A 20,261-nucleotide genomic window follows, 5' to 3' on the forward strand; every position below is an offset into this window, starting at 1 on the left:
CAAGAAGGGAGAGAGATGAGAAGCATCAACTGGTAGTTGCAGCACCTTAGTCGTTCATTGATTGCTTTTCATATGTGCCTTGATCAGGAGGCTCCAGCTGAGCCAATGACCCCTTGCTCAAGCCAGTGACCTTGGGCTCAAGCCAGCAGCAACTTTTGGGCTCAAGCAAGTGACCATGGGGTCATGTCTGTGATTCCACGCTCAAGCCAGTGACCCGGCGCTCTAGCCGGATGAGTCTGCGCTCAAGCAAGCTGGCAACATTGAGGTTTCAAACCTGGGTCCTCAGCATTGCAGGCTGACGCTCTATCCACTGCACCACCATCTGGTCATGCTGGCCATTATTTTTTTAATCTAACTTTTCCCAGGTTAGGTTTTCTTTTCTAAATTTTACTATGAATAGTTTTAAACATTGCACTTTAATTTTTAAATTATTTTTTATGAAATAAACTCATGAATTGTTTGAAAACAATTGCAGTTTATATTTATATGTGAAGCAATCCTTGATAAACAGTCTACCTTTACATATTTGGAATTATGCAAATATTCAGGTTAGGTCTATTGTATTGCAAATCCAGATGATACATCCTGCTTTGTCCAGGCCACACCTGCCTCTATAGTAGCGACTGGCATAGATCTAGCAGTTGCCCACTTGATCAGAAGCATACTCTTAGGGTTCACCAAATCCCCACATTTAGAGATGCCGAACCAAAGATATGCTTTCTTTCTTTCTTTCTTTCTTTCTTTCTTTCTTTCTTTCTTTCTTTCTTTCTTTCTTTCTTTCTTTCTTTCTTTTTTACAGGGACAGAGAGAGAGTCAGAGAGAGGGATAGATAGGGACAGACAGACAGGAATGGAGAGAGATGAGAAGCATCAATCATCAGTTTTTTGTTGCGACACCTTAGTTGTTCACTGATTGCTTTCTCATATGTGCCTTGACTGCAGGCCTTCAGCAAACCAAGCGACCCCTTGCTCAAGCCAGCTACCTTGGGTCCAAGCTGGTGAGCTTTTTTTGCTGAAGTCAGATGAGCTCATGCTCAAGCTGGCGACCTCGGGGTCTCGTACCTGGGTCTTCCGCATCCCAGTTCAATGCTCTAACCACTGTGCCACTGCCTGGTCAGGCCAAGATATGCTTTCTTAATTTGTTCCTACTATACTTTTCTTTTCTCCTAAGATACTGTATCCGTTTTGAAAGGGGGTAATTAACCTTAGTCTCCTGCAGGTTATATCATTTCTCTGTTGGCAACTGATTTAGTTTGACAGGGGAAAATCCTGTTAATTGTTTTTTTTGTTTGTTTGTTTGTTTTTGTTTTTTTTTGTATTTTCCTGAAGGCGGAAACAGGGAGGCAGTCAGACAGACTCCCGCATGTGCCTGACCGGGATCCACCTGGCATGCCCACCAGGGGGCGATGCTCTGCCCATCCGGGGTGTCGCTCTGTTGCGACCAGAGCCACTCTAGCACCTGAGGCAGAGGCCACAGAGCCATCCTCAGCACCCGGGCCAACTTTGCTCCAATGGAGCCTCGGCTGCGGGAGGGGAATAGAGAGACAGAGAGGAGGAAGAGGGGGAGGGGTGGAGAAGCAGATGGGCGCTTCTCCTGTGTGCCCTGGCCGGGATTGAACCCGGGACTCCTGCACGCCAGGCCGACGCTCTACCACTGAGCCAACCGGCTAGGGCCTAATTGTTGTTTTGTTCTTGATTTACATTCACCTTTCAACCTGGAAGCAAGTTTTGGTGAACAAGCATCATTAGAAAAAACAAGACAGAACATCCAACTCTTTATTATTGTTTTTTAAAACCAAGAAGCAGACTCTTGATGCTCTTACTTTGGTTTTGACTGAGAGCATTGATGCTGACAAGTACTTTCCCATGAGATACTACAATGCGGTCGGTTTTGTGGACTGTTGTAATAACCTCTTTGTGATCAGTACTACACTATGTAGGGCTGAGGTCTTTAACTTCATTTGCTACCAGCTTGGATTCTTTAACCCCTGGCCCAAGAAAGCAAGAAAGGAAACACAGCATGAAAGAAGCAATCATTTACATAGCACCTTTTAAACCCTTTTATTTATTTATGTTTTTGTATTTTTCCGAAGTGAGAAGTGGGGGGTGGAGGAGAGGCCGACAGACAGACTCTTGCATGTGCCCGACCAGGATCCATCCGGCATGCCCACCAGGGGGCGATGCTCAGCCCATCTGGGCATTGCTCCACTGCAACCGGAGACATTCTAGCACCTGAGGCGGAGGCCATGGAGCCATCCTCAGCTTCCGGGCCAACTTTGCTCCAATGGAGACTTGGCTGCAGGAGGGGAAGAAAGAGATAAAGGAGAGGGGGAGGGGTGGAGAAGCAGATGGGTGCTTCACCTGTGTGTCCTGGTCAGGAATCGAACCTAGGACTTTCACATGCCGGGCCAATGCTCTACCACTGAGCCAACCAGCCAGGACCCTAAACCCTTTTAAGCTAGTCTTAAATAATTTCCCAGAATTTACATTTTGTTTAGCAGTTTGTGTTCCTCTCAGAGTGACTCTCAGGTAAGACGCTGTGTTCAGGCTCACTTCAGCAGCACATATACTGAAAGATGCTCTGTTCAGCTACTTACCTCAAAATTCCAATCCTGTTATAAAAGGAAACACTGTACTGCACTTGGAAGTAGTATGCCATTAAGGTAGCATACTTTGTATTAGTCCACTTTTCTTCAAATTTAAATATGAACAAAAAACAAGGGGAAAAATAATTAAAAACAGACTGTGGTTGATATAAGCTTAGTGAGAAAGGATCACAGTGGAGCTTAAAACCTTAGAGATAGAAAAGAGTGTCTCCTGGTTTGATTTTACTACTTCCCATTGTTTTGCTTGTAAGCGCAGATGACAAACCATAAGACTTACAAAATCGAGTTGTTAAAGCAACGTTTAGGTCCCACCTTCCCTTGTAAATAAAGGTCATTCCCTACAACCTTGACTTTAAAACTACCCAGTTTTCCCCACCAGGCGCATGTACTGTATTAGAGCCGGGTAGCCACTCTGGGAATAATATACACATGTACTATCCTTGATGACTGGTTTCTATTAAAAGAGAACCCAACCCCACATGAAATTACCAGTGTGTCATCAGGATTAACCCAGGGCATTGAGAAGTATGCAGGACAAAGGATATTTGACATTCAGGGTGAGTGAATGTTGAACAGAATCTCAGAATATATGAAAGTGACTTTTATTTATTTGACATGTAATAAGTTTGTTGCTCCCTGCCTTTTTGATTTGTAAAATATGAGAAATTTCACAAGTTGAATCCCACAATTCCCGCCCTAAATGGCAGGCTGTTTCTTCACACCTGCACTGTGTGAAGTGCAGCTTTCTGCACTTCACACAGCTTCTGCGAGCTTTCTTGCTGCGAGGATAGTATCTACTGTTTTGCCAGAACAAGGATATTGGTGATTTTAAATTGCTCTGACTTTTAGCTTGTGACATTATTATCCTGTTTTTCTTGTGCTGGTTTTCTTACAGATGTTAGAGATCGGGCATGCCAAGAGGTCTTTATGAATTGTCTTTTCCCCCTCTTTGCTCCTCCTTTGGTGAAATATAGAAAATAATATTAAAAAACCCCTGACGGCTCAGATACAGAAGTAACCACACATCTCCTAGGCAACTTAGATTTTGGGTTTCTGATGAGTCTTAATGAGTGAGATATGCATCATAATCCACATTAAGTTCAATAACATTTTTTATTGCCTAAAAATGAGAAGCCAAATCAGTTCAGCTCTGACCATAATAAAAACCCAAATATCTTACTAAAATAAATACTAAATGAGCAGTGTTCAGAGGAAGGTGAGGCAAGTGAGGCACTTGCCTTGGGCACAAAATTTAAGGGGTCATAAAAAAACCTCCTCAAAACTGAACACCTCAGTAATCAAGATAAATGTTATATTAATGCAATATATTTTTAAAAACTTTTATTTATTGATTTTAGAGAGGGAGAGAGAGAGAGAGAGAGAGAGAGAGAGAGAGAGAGAGGATGGAGCAAGAAGCATTCATATGTGCCTCAACTGGGCAAGCCTGGGGTTTCTTTTCTTTAAGATTTTATTTTTATCCATTATATATATTTTTTAATTTTTAAAAAACTTTATTGATTTTTAGAGAGAGGAGAGAGAGAGAGAGAGAGAGAGAAGGGGGAGGAGCACAAAGCATGAACTCCCATATGTGCCTTGACCAGGCAAACCCAGGGTCTCCAACTGGCAACCTCAGTGTTTCAGGTCAACGCTTTATCCCCTGCACCATTACAGGTCAGGCAAGCATGGGGTTTCAAACTCAGCGTTCCAGGTCGACAGTCTATCCATTGCACAACCACAGGTCAGGCTTAATGCAATATTTTTTAAAAAAGAAAATTAATGCAAAAAAATTCATGATGAACAAAATATCAAAAATTCAATAAGACAGGATGGGGAACAGTACCTAGCTGAGCCATATTGGAGCCTTAGACAAAAAGAAAAATTATTTATATCGGTCTTGTCTTTATCTAGGATTTTGATTTTTTTTAATCACATAATTTTGCATTAATTTTTATTTATTTAAGTATTACATTAGTATATTATTTATCTTGATCATTGAACTTTTGGGTGCTCCCTTAAATTTTGCACCCAAGTCAAGTGCCCCTCTGCCCCTCACCCGTGTCCAGGCCCTGCTAAGCCTCCCAGCAGTGAATGGTTAGGATGACAGGACCGCATAGCCCCTTCTCTAAAAATGCTAGTGCAGGGGACAGACACACAGAGTTATGATTAAGTCCAGTTGTCAATCTATCATTGCTCAACCAACATCCATAATTTTAGATTTTAGCCCCGGTCTGGCAATAGTTTCAATTAGAAAGTTTTTCCCAGGGGTCGTGATGCGGTGTGCAGATGATGTTATATTGAGTCCTACACTTGAAACCTGTGTGGTGTAGCGAACCAATGTCATCCAAATAAATTAAAAAAGAAAGTTTTTCCCAAAATCCAAAGATGGAAAAGGTTGTCTTTTTGTCAATTTTATCTGAAGGCATCATATGATCAAAACCCATTACATTAAAAACAAAGTTTGCTTAGGGAAACGCATCTAATTCCATTCATCAAAAGGTTCTCCTTCCGCGGTAGCTCCCTCGGGCTCTGTCTCGGTTGGTCTTGGCTGGGGAGGCCCGGTGGGGCTTCTTCCGGTATTCCACTTTCGTCCACCCGCCTTCGCTCACTTTACTCTCCTCTTCGCTGGCTCCTGAGTCAGTCTCAGGGTTCAAAGGCATCCCTGGGATGGTCCGGGGCTGGCGGTGGTCATTGGGGCTTCGCTTGAAGTCAGGAGACTGGTGCGTATTGAGTGCTGACTGATGAGCTCTGTAGAACTTCCCAGAGTATCTCTCTCTTGAAGGAATGGAGTGCTGACCCTTTCCACTGTACCTTCCTCTGGGAGACGAGCCCAGTGACACACTGCCGCGACCGTACTTGTTCCGACTTCTACCTGAGTACTGAGCCCTGTCTGAAGAGTTGTCAGGGAGACTGGAAAAGCCACTGTCCCTGGAGTTGAGCTGTAAAGCGGAGAAGTTTTTGGTCAGTCCATACTGAGTAGGGGAGGCGCTTCTGGACTGGTTTATAGGTGTAATCTGCTGATACTTCACGGGCAGCTGGGTGCGCCTCACAGCAGCAGCGTAGGAGTCCTGGTCACTGAAGTAGGGGAAGAACTGCGAGCCCAGGATGGGGTTGCTCTGGGAACGCTGCAGAGCGGTGTTGGACGCAACCTGCCGTAGCCTCAGGGTGTCTAACCACTGGCAGTCAGCACCTGCAGAGGGAATGGAAATGAGCGTCTCTTAAGCCACAGCAAAGCTGCGTGCCTATCATGTATGCATAAGCCTACCTCTGGATAATTCACGTCTATGTGGGATACTCTATTACCATTCATATAAATTCCAGGCTAGGGAGAAAAACATTTCCTTTATTATTATACATACTTTAAAAAAATAATAAAGGCATCTTTATATTTACAAATATATGCTATATGCTTGGTATTGTTCCAAATTCTTTACTTATACAGTGGTACCTTGAAGATACAAACAGACCAACATACGAATTTTTTAAGATATGAGCTGCGACTCGGTCCATATTTTTATTCGAGATCTGAGTGAAATTCCGAGATACGAGTTGTGATTCGAGAAGCTGCCGCTAGTTGGCGTGTTGGTGCACGGGTCCAGTACTGGCAATTTGATATATGAGTTGACTGACTTACGAGCTCGATTACAGAATGAATTAAATTTGTATCTCAAGGTACCACTGTATTATCTCACTTAATCCTTTCAATAACTTTCTCAGGTAAATACTAACAAACTTATCCTATATAAAGAAGGAGGAAGTTTGGGAAACAAGTAACTGGTCTAAGGTCACTTAGCTAATAATTCCAGATCCTTTTGCAGCTAAATCCTGTCTTCTTCCCATTTAGCCACTTTGTCACTTCTGAAATTGCTCTTTAAGTGTGTTTGAATGGCAGGGGCACATTGAGTAAACAAAAGTTTTTTTGCCAGCAGCACTTTGAAATCATCTAGAACTCTAAATGTAGATAAAAGAAGTTAGATTCCAGCTCTGGCCAGTTGGCTCAGTGGTAGAGTGTCGGCTTGGTGTGTGGAAGTCCTGGGTTTGATTCCCTGTCAGGGCACACAGGAGAAAAGCCCATCTGCTTCTCCACTCTTCCCCCTCTCCCTTCTCTTTATCTCTCTCTTCCCAAGGTTCCACTGGAGCAAAGTTGGCCTGGGCTCTGGAGGACGGCTCCTTGGCCTCCGCCTCAGGTGCTAGAATGGCTCTGGTTGCAATGGAGTAATGCCCCAGATGGGCAGAGCACCATCCCCTAGTGGGCACGCTGGGTGGATCCTGGTTGGGCGCATGCAGGAGTCTGTCTCTCTACCTCCCTGCTTCTCACTTCAGAAAAAAAAAAGTTAGATTCCAACAGTTGAGATAGCTACAGACTGCTTGGAAGAAAGACAGTTCATATCTCAAGGAGAAATTCTTGAGGTTCAGAAATAAGAAAAAAAAATTATTTTACATTTTAAATGAAGCTTCACAGCAAATGGGAAGTTACAGTGAAAGAAAACAGTTAAGTAATAGGAACCATTTAGTGAGCTCTCTTTCAGTGAATAAGCAAGTTCCTCCCACTCAGGATCTCTTCTGTCTTCTCCAGGGCTGGAACTATGTTGCCCACGTTGCTGCGTTCCCTGGTGCTCCTCCCAGAGCTCCTCTGGCCCGCAGGTGAGCTGGAGCTTCTGGGAAGGGATGCTCACTCTCTCTCCCAGCAAGTTGCCTCCCTCACTGCTCTGCACAGGTTACTCATACCTCTGCAGTGCCTCTCCCGACACAGGTGACCTCTTGTACCCACACACTCCCCACAGCCTGCATCCAACCTCAGTGCTTTCTTTATTTTACCTTGACCTTTCTGACTGTTTGCTTCCCCTGATTTTGCTTTGGTGTCCAGCCCCCTCGATGGAGCCACGTGTGTCGGGGAAAGCTGACCACATTCTGGCTCTAGTGGCAGACTGGTTAACCCAAGCCACACATCATAATGTCACGTTTAGGAATGGGCAGGATGCTCAGTTCTGGCCAAGGTAATGTGAGGGGTAGTCTGCTGGGAGTTTCTAGGCAAGTCTTTCTCACTCCTAAACGTGAGAGTAAGGAAGGAATTGACCTCCTATTTCCTCTGCACATGGTCATATCTTTATGTGGTGGCTGTGAGCAGGAGAGGAGCGAGGCCGAGGGCAAAGGCAACACTGAGGATGGCAGAGTAGAAAGAAGGAAAGGTTTGTTCCTCATCCTCAATGGGGTTGAGCTGGCTTATCTCACTGCACCTGGAGCCCAGCCTACCTTTGGACTTCTTGTTATGAGAGATAATACATTTTATTACAGTGAAAACTGATGCTTTAAGAACTTCAGAATGCCTCTGAATCGCTTGGAGGGTTTATTAAAATGCAGAGTGCTGGTCTGGACCCCCAGGTTCTGGTTCAGCAGGTCTGGGGGAGGCTTGAGAATCTGCATGTCTAGCGAGTTCCCTTCATCCTGAGGCTGCTGGCCCTGGAACTACACTTAGCTATGTTGGGAAGGAGCCAGCTGAAGTTGGATTTCCTGTTACTTGTAGCTGAAATATATGTTCTAACTGATCCAGGTGGTGTCTTTTGAGCTTTCACATCAAAAGGGAAAAAGAAATACAAGGAGGAAGGAAGGGAGGCAAACCAGCTAAAATTGGAATAAGTCAAAGGGAGGTCAACCCTCTCCAGTTAATCAGAGGAAAAGGTTTACTCAAAGCCTTTCCACCAGGTGCTCGAAGGGTACTGACTATTCCTGTGTACACTCTTAGAGAAGGAATTTGCTTTCTCCCCAAAGATTTAAATTTAAGAAAAGTAGAAAACACCATTTCAATATTTGCCCCTGCCCAGATGGTTACAGTATCCTGCACAGTATGTCTCCACCCACATGGTTACAGTATCCTGCACAGTTTGTCCTCACCATCCTCCACCACCTCCCCGTGTTGATACAGTTAATTGGTCTAGAGGGGAAAGCTGGAAAAAATAGCACCAATAAGTCTTGCCCCAGGGAATCTGGAATTAGGGCTAATAAAGTATCTTTGATTCTCAAGTGGTGAGATTTGAACAATGTGAAACTTGGAAGCAGTTGGCAGCTATTTTGTGTCATGTGGGTTGGGAAACAGAATAGGAGCTTTTAGTGAAAGAGAAAAATACAGCAGAAGTGGAGAGAGAAGACCTCCACAGATTTCAAGGGTGGGTGTGGTATGGATCAAAGGTTTTGTACAAATCAAATAGGATCATAGCTATGGAAGTCCTACAGGAGAAAATGTGCCTTAAAATATTAATTATTTGGGATGGGGAAAATAGTTATAGTAAGAAGTCCTTAAACGCATGATAGTAGGCGTGCAACACAAGATTGTTGAATTGGCAAATGAAAGTATTTAGAAACAGAGCACCTTCTGTAGAGAAGCTAATGAGGATCAACACCTACTACATGGGTTAGTCATGTGTAGAGACGGCACGGCCTTACAGAGTTTGAAGATATATTTGTGGCTGAGAAGTCTGGTAAAAACTCAAGCGCAATCATGGTCCTCAGAATATCTTCTTGTGACTAATTGTGAAAGAAGATAACCAAATTAACTGTGTTGACATTGGAAGGCAGGTCCAGCATGCTGTCAAAGAAGTTGCTGGTGGGTTTGGAGTACTATCTAGGATTCCGGACCTCCTGGCTGGTAGATATGTAAAAATATCTGGTCTGGCCCTGGTGGGAAAGTGTGGTTGGTTAGAGCTTCTTCCTAAAGTACAGAGGTTGCTGGTTCAATTCCCGGTCAGGGCACATACAGGAACAGATAGATGTTCCTGTCTTTCTCTCTCTCCTTCCTTTCTGGTTGGAATCAATAAATAAAAAAATTAAAAAAAAAAAAAAAAAGGTCTGGTCTGGTTGGAAAAGCAGCCCTTACAATAGAGGACATGGAGCTAGGCTCTCATAACTCAGTGACACTAGTCAACAGGATACTTTGTCTTTATGCAGCAAAAACCTTCTGATATGGCTTCTCTGGTACATTTTCTTATTGGGAAAAAATGCACTGATCAGAAAACATGTATTTTTGGTTTGTTTGTAGGTATGTTTCTCATGGTAAAAACTGAACTGCAGGGGGTTCTGCATCCGTCTCTCATGGGGTTTTTTTGATTGTCACAGTCCTGCAGAGCCTAACTCTGGGTTGTGTTCAGATTTCTAGCCCTACAAAGGTGAAGGTCAGAATCTCCTCCTTGAATCTACCAAATGATGACCAATGTACCATCAAGTCAGCTGGCCTTCCTCCATGTTATTTCTGAATTGTTTCTTTATATCATCTGCATTTCATGCTTTCTCCTTCTCTGTCCTCCCTCACTTTATTTCTCCCTTCCCTCCATCCCCCTCCCCATGTCTCTCCTATGCTTTGAAGTATCCATGATGTTCAGGATTTAGTAAGTTGCCCCAGTGATAGCAGCACCTTCATTGAAATGTTTGCTGGACATAAAAGAAGATTCATATTTTTATCTACAATTTTGAAAAAGAAATATATATGTGTATAAATAAACATACATATTTTATTTACTAATAATCATTAATTTTCATCTTTTATCATAGTTATCCAAATAGTGAAATTTATTTTAATATGCTCATCTCTATAAATCCATAAATACTATTTAAAACCATTATTCAAAAAATAAGGCCCTGGCCGGTTGGCTCAGTGGTAGAGTGTCGGCCTGGCGTGCAGGAGTCCCGGGTTTGATTCCCGGCCAGGGCACACAGGAGAGGCGCCCATCTGCTTCTCCACCCCCCCCTCCTTCCTCTCTGTCTCTCTCTTCCCCTCCCGCAGCTGAGGCTCCATTGGAGCAAAGATGGCCCGGGTGCTGGGGATGGCTCCTTGGCCTCTGCCCCAGGCGCTAGAGTGGCTCTGGATCTAACAGAGCGACGCCCCAGAGGGGCAGAGCATCGCCCCCTGGTGGGCATGCCCGGTGGATCCCGGTCGGGTGCATGCGAGAGTCTGACTGCCTTCCCGTTTCCAGTTTCGGAAAAATGCAAAAAATAAAAATAAAAATAAAAAAATAAAAAATAAAAGAAGGATGTGTTATATTAGAAAGTGATAAGCATTCGCAGACTGGCACTGTCCCTGAGATGAGAATTTGGTAGATAAGTGTTTGGGATCTAGTCTGGTCCACATCTCACTTACTTGAGTCGGACCTGCTTCCAGTGTTGCCCTCTGAGTGGGGGAATAACGTCTGAATGGCAAGTTGGATGGCTTTCACTTCATCCTGAGGTTTTGTTTTAGTCCACTGAATGGAATGAACATGTTTCGTGCTTTTGGGAGCTCTAACATCGCTCTGTAAAAAAAAAAAAAAAATAGAGAAGCACACGACCAAACATACACATGTTTATAAAATAGGGAGGAAGAAAATCATATTACCATAGCACTTCAATTCAACTCCTCAGAATACTATCATAAATGCACTAAGATGAAATATTTGTACAGTTTGCTTAAATATAGTAATTTAATAGCCTATTTTTATAATTTTCCATATATAAAATCTATGGAATATGTTTTTGATAATAGACTATCCTCATCCCCAGGTCGTAGTGTAAGTTGAGTCTTTCCTTGTGAAGAATCAGTGATCTTCCCTGAGCTCTAAACTCTGAGCACCCTGTTTTGGTCGCTGGGATCCCCAATACCTAACACATTATGTGACATGTAAGAGGTGCTTAGTCATTAACTGAAGAATAAATGATGCCTGATCAGGCGATGGCGCAGTGGATACAGCATCGGACTGGGATGCGGAGGACCCAGGTTTGAGACCCTGAGGTCGCCAGCTTGAGTGCAGGCTCATCTGGTTTGAGCAGAGCTCACCAGCATGGACCTCAAGGTCGCTGGCTCAAGAAAGGGGGTTATTCAGTCTGCTTTAGCCCCATGGTCAAGGCACATATGAGAAAGCAATCAATGAACAACTAAAGTGCCACAACGAAAAACTAATGATTGATGCTTCGCATCTCTCTCCGTTCCTGCCTGTCCCTGTCTATCCCTCTCTCTGACTCTCTCTCGGTCTCTGTAGAAAAAAGTGAATGAGGCCTGACCTGTGGTGGCACAGTGGATAAAGTGTCGACCTGGAAATGCTGAGGTTGCCGGTTCGAAACCCTGGGCTTGCCTGGTCAAGGCACATATGGGAGTTGATGCTTCCAGCTCCTCCCCCCTTCTCTCTCTCTCTCTCTTCTCTCTCTCTCCTCTCTAAAAATGAATAAATAAAATTAAAAAAAAAAAAAAAAAGTGAATGAATTACTACCTCAATTTCTATGTAGGTAAGCGTATCTCATTCTCTTTACTTCCCAACACTTTCTTAGAGTAATTATATTAATCTTCCCATATTCATGTTGGTTAAATAGTTGCTCTTCCAATAAATTTTAAGCTCTCTGAGGGAGCAAATAAATTCCTATTGAGAAATTGATGATAAAGCCACAAGCCCCCACCCCACTCGGCCCCAAGCTTACCTCATATGTGACAGTGCATTCTACAGTCTGATTTTCCATGATTCCTACAATCCACTTCTCCATTACAAATGGGGGCTGAAAAGCAAAAAGTCAGGATGGTATAGCACAGTGACACAGCCTGCCCTGCTACAGCACTTTTTTTAAGGCCAGCTGTACCATACACAATTTTGGCAAGTAGGGACATTATATGTCAGATTACTGTCATGCTGGTTCACATTTGATTACTCATAACGCACTAATGCTTAGGGTTTTGTTTTTCATAAGGCATCCTTTCATATAGAGATGAACATCTAATCCTGGTCTCCAACAATCTTCTCTTTCTGCTCTACCACTCCATACTATCTATCATCAGGTCATTAATTCACGCTAACATTTTGAAGTATCAGCAGACAGCTTTCTCATTAAGAGGAGAAAGCCTTAATAGTGTGAGAAGACTCTGCAGTGCCCTCCTTGAACGCAAGCGATGGCCGGCTCAGTGGCTCCAACAACCACTCTGCTCCCCCTGTATCAGGCCACCCGGCCAAGCTGGGCGTGCAAATGACACTGTGGAGACATTGCCCCACTATATTAAAACAAAGGGTTAATGAGGAAGTATATGCCTTGGATCCTATGTTAATTTTGATGAAAATGGTCATTATTACAAATGAATCTCTCCTCTCCTCCCCCGAAGTCTACTTCATTCCAGGTTAAAGCTGCAAAAAGCAGATATGGCTGAGATATAACTGGGCTAGTGGGGTTTTTTTTCCTTCTGTTGGTGTTAAAATGTTCTACAGATTTTGAGTGGTCTGCCCAATCCTATTTTCCCTATAAACCCTGTTAATGTTGGCGTGTGATTTTGCAGATGATGTGGTTCCCCAGGAATGCAGAGATGGCATTATAGCAAAACCAGCTGTATTCTGTTTTTGTACCTCCCTGTTATTCTGCCAGGAACACCTCCTGCTAGTGAGCAATAGCTTGGACCTTGCTTCTGACTGGCACTGAAACAATGCTGCAGCTAGAGGCGGCACAGCTGGGGAGGAGGAAGGACCTGTCCGGTCTTCAAGACATCACAACAATATGTCCCAACAAAATAAAGTTCCAACCAGACCATAACCTTTACAGATAAATAACACCATAGAGACAACTCCATTACTCAGGGAAATCCAACAATAAGTATCAAATCAATCTACTTGATGAACACCTTTACAAATGAAAAGGTCTTGGGTGTTTAGCAATGATATGACTGGGAGGGAACACATTTGCAAGTCTAAGGCTGCGGCTTTGAAGACTTTCCCTTCCCCACGTGTGTGCACCCTGGTCCTTCATTGCTACCAACCCCATTTTCTTCACTGAAACCAAACACACACTTAGTAGGGTATAAAAGTTAATGGCTCATGTGAAGTTCATGGTGACTGTCCTATTGGTATCATGGTTATTTTCCTGAAGTTGTTGACCTTCAACAATTGAAGTGTCATATGTATTTTTTCAGTGTGGTTGGGACAGAATTGAATTTTGTTTTTTATTTTGAGGAGAAGCTAAGCATTTCTCCAAGTCTTTCTTCAGTGCCTTAATGGGCAGACTTCTGCCACTTGACCCTAAAGTAGGAACAATCTCTTTGGCCCCTCCAGGAATGGACAGTGTGAGTGAACTCCAGGAAGCCGTGAAGACTTCAACACGTGCCTTAGGACTAACCTCCTCACTGTCCTCCAGAGAACTGAACACAACCAAGAGAGCCTTCCTCCTTACAAGTGTTCAGAGTTTAAAATGACCCAAAATCCAAGGTAAATATTTTCATCTTTAGCATTTTCTTTCCTTTAGTAAATGACAGAATAAGCATAAAGAAATATAGAAAAAATAAAAAAATCAAACAGCACTTTCTGTAGTACTTTTTAGTTCACACAGCATAAGTGGAATTTTAACAAAAAACTATTATGATCTCAATCTGCTAAATAAAAAGTGCCTTTCAACAGCCAGCGTGAGGCTGAGCTGATGTGAGCATGGACAGCACAAAAGCACACTGCTGGGGTATTTTAATGCCTTTGTCTGATATCTGCGAATTCAAAAAAGCTTTTAAGTTGTAAATAGAACCCTACCTTTGTCATTTTTAAAATCTCTGCATCAGGCAGGCTCGTGTTGAAAGTCACATCTTTGATGTAGGTTATTGCGATTTCATCCCCATCCATCTCCATATACATTTTCCACTTACAGTCCTGGAATTAAAAGCAAAATTATAGAATTTGAGAAAGTGAAACAAATTTTTTTAAGTCTCAATGTTTATTAACACATGACGTATTCTAAATGAAGCATTATTGGAGTGTTGTTGTTTTTTCCTTTCTCAGTAAAAGGACATAAAATTTGATCTCTTCCTATAGCCAAATAATTGCCAGTTGGGGCAATCTTGAGACATACTGTATTTCCCCATGTATAAGACGCACCGTCTTTTGAAAAATTTCGGGTCTAAAAACTGAGTGTGTCTTGTACAGTGGTTATAGATTTTTTTTAACTTGGCATTTCCTGCGTTTTCACGCTCATTGTTGAAGACAGTGATTCGTCATCAGACACAGATGAGGACAAGCTAATAGATGGGAGTTTTGACAGCGATGAGGAGTTGTATAAATTTTATGATGGATAAAACTTGAGTTCAATAACTTCATATAATACTTTTTTTTCAAATTTTGGGCCCTTATACATGGGAGCGTCTTATACATAGGAGCATCTTATACATGGGGAAATATGGTAATTTATCAATTTATATGTTATATTATTGTAGTTGCAAACTCAAACCCTAAAGGGTCCAGGTAAATAATAAAAATGAGTAAAGCCAGGCAGTTCTATTATAGAGCCTTAAATGGTAATCTTTCAAAATCCATCTATTTAATTTACATATTAAACATAGTAGGAATATTTTTCATTGATACAAAGAGATGTGGTCTTCCCACGTTTTTTTTTTTTAATATAAGGCCTGCTTGATATACCTTTAATTTTTCTAGTTTTGATAATGGCATGGGTTCAAGAAAGAGCTCACTTTCCTCTTAACAGGAAGGGAAGGAATATTGCAAATGTAATGATATACGTCAATTGATAACTGGCCTAACTAAGTATTGGGAAGTCATGGGGAGGGTAAGGGACTCTGGGGCACTAAAGAGTAACTGCCCTAAAGGGACAGCCACCACTCAGCTTCTTTAGATTGTCCCCTTTTGGGAATACAAAGCCAGTCTTGCTAGGTCCTTTAATGTTTCATGAAAAGCTAGCTATTGGGATTCTTATGTGAAACCTCCTGATTTTTAAAAATTTTCAGTAAAAATACCATGGAATAATGAAGTTCTCTACACTTTTAGTTATGAGGGGAATTGAAATTAAAACCACAATTAGATACCACTATATAGCTACCAGATGGCTAAGACCGATAATATTAAATATTGGCCAGGATTTGGAGCTACTAGATTAGTGGTAGGAGTGTAAATGGTACAATCACTCTGGAAAAATTTTGGCAATTTATTATAAAACTAAATATACACATATTCTACAACCCATAAAATTTACTCCTAGGGATTTATTTACACAAGAGAAATGAAAAATGACTTCTACGGTACTGTTCTGAGCAGCTTTTTCATGATAACCAACAAACTGGAAACAGGGGAAGTGTTCATCAACAGGAGAAGGGATACATTCATAAAACAGAATATTACTCAGCAATACAGAGGAACCATTACCTATGCGTGCAATGACACGGATACATCACAAAAACATTACAGTGAGAGAAAGTCTTATATAAAAAGAACATACTGAGAATTCCATTTATTTCTAGACTTCCTAGAACAGACAAAACCAATCTATGGTGAAAAAAATTCAGAAGAGTGGTTGCTTCTACAGACGGGGATTGAATGGGAAGGGACATCATGAAACATTGTGAGGGTGCTAATGCTCTGCCGATAGGGGTTTGGGTCATGTAGTTGTATGCATTAAGTAAGCAAATGCATAATTAAGATGTATACATTTCTTATTGGACTCTAGCATACTGAAATTTTAGAAGGAAGTGTACTGAGATCTGTAAATTACTCTGAAGTGCAGAGAAATAAGGATTGACTGATATAAAGGGATAGAAGGATGGACAGTTATGTGATGAGGCAAGCAGAGTAAAGTGTGATTAGTTGAATCGTGGAGGTGGGCATATGAGGGCTCACTGTAAATTTTTTTCAACTTTGCTATATGAAAAATGTAGTAAATACATTGGGGGATAAACACTGTGTGTGCAATTAAAAGGAAAAATACACTCATGTCTTTGCATCAGATTTGACCCTTGGACTATAAATTCACCTTCTCTCTTATATTCTCTGAGGAACGAAGGATCCTGAGAGATTAAGGAAATGCACTGAGCACCTTTCGTGCTGAAACTAGAAAATGCTCTTGCAGCACTAGCCCTGGAATGCTTCCTGAGCAAGCCCAGACAAAATTATTATGAAAGAGCACTAACAAAAATGCCGTTGGAATCCTGTTGGCTGCGACAGGAAGCTGGGGCAGGGGGGCAGAGAAGGGGCTGATGTTTTAGGAAAGCTTCTAGAAGAATTGCAGAACCAAGAGGGGCCCAGGCCTGAGAGGAGTAACCCTATTTTCCTGGCTACAGGCACATTCAATAAGGTGAAAACCTAGCTCTTGGCTAACCTAACTCAAATTAGTTGCTCAGAGTTGACAAATCTCTCAGTATTTCTTTATTTTGGAGCCACTGCTAGCCTGGCAATACAGGCCCAAGATAACTGGGTAGGAAAATGCCTCTTTGGAGCCATGATTGCTCTTCGAAACACCCTCAAGGCGGTGGCTGGAACAAAATGCCTTTGACAAGCGGAGTTTATTAAGTTCTGTTTATTTGAGGGTCGAGTTTTGAAATTAAGTTAGTCAAAAGCACAGTTAAAAGACTTTGAAATGTGTACAAATGCCTGATTCCCCTTGCCTGGCTCGCCCATCTCTCAACCCAATACTCCTCGATGACCTCCGTCCCCAAAATGTCCTGGCTTGGAGGAGCTCTATGGTGAGAAGGGGCGAGAGGAGAAGACTCATGGCTGTGCAGTGCTTTCTGTGCTCGAGGCCTTTTATTTGATACCCATAATAATCGGTGAGCGAGAAAAACGGGACTCAGAGTAAGGAATTTTTTAAGAGTTTCCAAGGCAATAAGTGATGGTGGTGGGATTGCCATAGCACGAGGCGACTGGCTCCGAGTTGGAGGAGACGTCAGTGGGGAAGGGCAGTTGGGAAGCATGGCAGGATGGACTCACTGAATGGTTTTCAGGGCTCCATCATAGGTCCAGCTATTGACAACAGGCAGGAGAGAAAAGGACCAGAGAAAATTTTGCTAGCACAATTAAAAATATCGAGCTGCCCTTGATTCTCCCCTGTGGCAACTGCTTCTTTGCTTCCCAAAGTCCACCTCAGAGAAACAAAGATCTACATAATAGGGTTACAGAACTTTTACTTCTAAAAACCCCTTATCTCTTCCCTGAAAGAAAGCCTTTCAACTGAATCACAAAGGAAGATAGCTGCAGAAGCAATAAAAGTATAATCAAGGCAGTTACAAGACAAGGGTGGCATTTCCCATTTATTAAGAAGTAGGTACTACTTGTTACAAAGCTGGGTGAGAAAAAAGAATACACAGTGCTCACTTGAATTATTAACTTAATCTGTCAGAATTTGTAAGGTATTTTCAGGACATCTATGATTAAATTGTTGTCAAATTAAAAGGAATCCACAAAGTAATGAAATTCTCTAACTTTTGCTCAACTTCAAACTATCCTATGGTATTCCTGGTATTTTTGTTACCCAGTGAGTCATAAGGTGTCAATGGGCATTCTCCACAACTACCAGGATTTAAACAAATTATTGAATGCCACAAGACCAACTCCAGATGGAATGCCATGAAACAAGTTTCTAACCAATTGATCGCTGAAAAGGTCCTCGTACAAATAAGATAAATTAAATCATCAGCGATATCACTAAAAGTAACCATTACACATAGTTATGAGCCAAAGATGGAATGTTACACGCACAATTGCTACCTTTTCAGTTCCTCGGTAGAGATAGGGTCCAGGTCATAGGGATGAGGTCTCTGTTTTAAAAAAACAATAATTTTTACCAGAGTGAACTACTGATTTTGGCTTGATATGACTGATAGAAATGGGGGTATAGATTTTTGAATTGGAAACATTCAAGAGTCATTTGGGATGTATGGGAACGACTCTCAGTACTGACAGGCAGAAATCAAAGTCAAAAGCAGATAAATCTGTAGTTTGAGAGAGCTCACGGGGCCTTAAAGGACTCCTGCTCCAAAGCTCTTTGGCCCCTGGTGGCTAAAACAGCCTTGTTATTCACTCATTTGGTTTAAGGTTTTTACCATTCCTATTATAAAGGGAAAAATTAGAAAAAGATTTCACACTAAGCCATTACTAGGGGAGCAGTGGAGGAGGAGAGAAATCATGAGTCTAAAGTCCAGTGACATGAGTTTGAATCACCTCAACTTTCTTCCCTTTCAGCCTTAGCCAATTTAGATAACCTGTCTGAGCCTTATTTTTTTTAATTCACACATGACTTGTGCTGTGTAAGGATTAAATGAGATGATGTAAACAAAGCTCCCAGCACTGGCCAGAGCCAAGAAAGGAGCTCAGAAAGGAATAATTATTATTGTTTCCAATACTGGTCACCAACAGGGCTCCAATTTATTATTGGACTAGCTGTCCTCTATCTAGCAGCAATCTAAGGTAATGGACAAGAAGTAGTGAGCTTTCACAAGCAGGAAGGTACAAAGAATGTCTAAATTAGGGATCTGGCCAGAGCAGGCAGGCTGAGTCAGAACATCTTACTTGGGCAAGAGTTTGAGGATCCAGAAGGCACCGATTAACTGTGGTGCCAGGGAATGATCAAGGTTGGAAAAAAGAAGACACTACAGCCAGGCAGTAACATAACTAACTGGTTTCATGAAGTAAATCAAAGGAGGAAACTGGTATCTTTTTATACAGATGGATTATATAACAACACCAGTTCTCTCTCCTGCATCAGTGGACCCTGATGTGGCCCTACCAATAGGAACATCAGATATCCGGAGGATCAATGGCTATAAAATGTGACTGACAGCCAGAGAGACTTACCTTGGGTGAGGAAACTAAAGCATGAAAAGATGAGGGATTTGACCACGATAGCAAGTAATTCAGAATTGAACCTAGGTGGCCTATTGGTGCTATGAGAGTAGGTTCCCCCTCAGTCCTTTCTGAGTCCTGAACTGTCACTGTTATGGGTTAACAAAAGTAAAAATCACACTACAGAGGACTTTTATCTTCCAAAGTCAACAAATAATCCAAATTATATTGGTGAGTGCCTTTATAGGGCTCCATGGCAGAGATTAAAATATTGAGTCTCTAATAAGTCCACAGAGCCAATTTCCCCCTCCATTGTTGAAAAAGATTATTGTTAAAAGTGCATTTGGTACCTTCCACTGTCTGTATGTTCCTTCTCAATTGGTCAGGCCAGTATCTGGAATCACAAACACTTCCCTTGAGCCCTGGCTTAAAGGGCTTTGTGGTTAGGCCTGTCTTCTGCCTTCCAGACCAGAAACAATCCAGTCCTGTCTAGTTGCACAAGCAGATCCTGGGACAGGTCCTAACCACCATGGATTTTTATTTCATAACTAGAGTCTCACCCAAGTGACATACCCATTGTTCATATTTGCATCTTGATGCACATTTCAAGGGAATGCTAATTACTAATCAACAGGGAAAAGATGTTGAGGACAGGAGCAGAGGTGGGCACTGGAAAGTTCTTTGTTAGGGGGTTGAATAGCAAAAAACAGTTATCCTAACCTTTCTACTACCTAGATGATCTGCCTCCCAAAGTGAATCTACAAGAAACATGAAATTGTCATTGAGGAGAGAGGATTTCTTACATTTGAAACTGATAAAAAGTGACAATTCTGTTGAGTGCCCAGGATATGTATCATTTATTTGGGCAGCTCCTGAAATACCTGAATAATATCAGGAACAAGTGTCTGGTTCATGGTGGATGAGAAAGCATTTATTTCTTCTGAACTGCTTCAGTGTTGCCAATTAAATGAAAAAATTTTCTAAATTACAGGAACAGATTTATGTTCCTCTCTCCCTGACCCCCTTCCTCTTCTGCTAAAATCAATAAATGAAAATTAAAAAAAAATACTGGCCAAGTAAACAGAAACTCTTAACACTGTAAAGATAAAATCTCAAACAACATT

At 42.0% G+C, this 20,261-nt stretch overlaps 1 protein-coding gene across 2 annotated transcripts in view; it reads right to left on the minus strand.

The window, feature by feature from the left end:
- Positions 1-3,699: 3,699 nt before the first annotated feature.
- Positions 3,700-20,261, minus strand: part of MAP3K20 (mitogen-activated protein kinase kinase kinase 20) — a 180,728-nt gene continuing 164,166 nt past the window's right edge. For both annotated transcript variants that reach the window (XM_066233260.1, XM_066233261.1), the window contains exons 17-20: positions 14,110-14,226; positions 12,038-12,112; positions 10,731-10,881; positions 3,700-5,792 (exon numbers count right to left, since the gene is read on the minus strand). In XM_066233260.1, the coding sequence (XP_066089357.1) occupies positions 5,095-5,792; positions 10,731-10,881; positions 12,038-12,112; positions 14,110-14,226 (1,041 nt within the window). In that variant the 3' untranslated portion in view covers positions 3,700-5,094. The remainder of the gene's footprint in view (positions 5,793-10,730; positions 10,882-12,037; positions 12,113-14,109; positions 14,227-20,261) is intronic.

The sequence above is a fragment of the Saccopteryx bilineata genome, chromosome 5 (genome assembly GCF_036850765.1).
Source record: "Saccopteryx bilineata isolate mSacBil1 chromosome 5, mSacBil1_pri_phased_curated, whole genome shotgun sequence".
NCBI lineage: Eukaryota > Metazoa > Chordata > Mammalia > Chiroptera > Emballonuridae > Saccopteryx > Saccopteryx bilineata.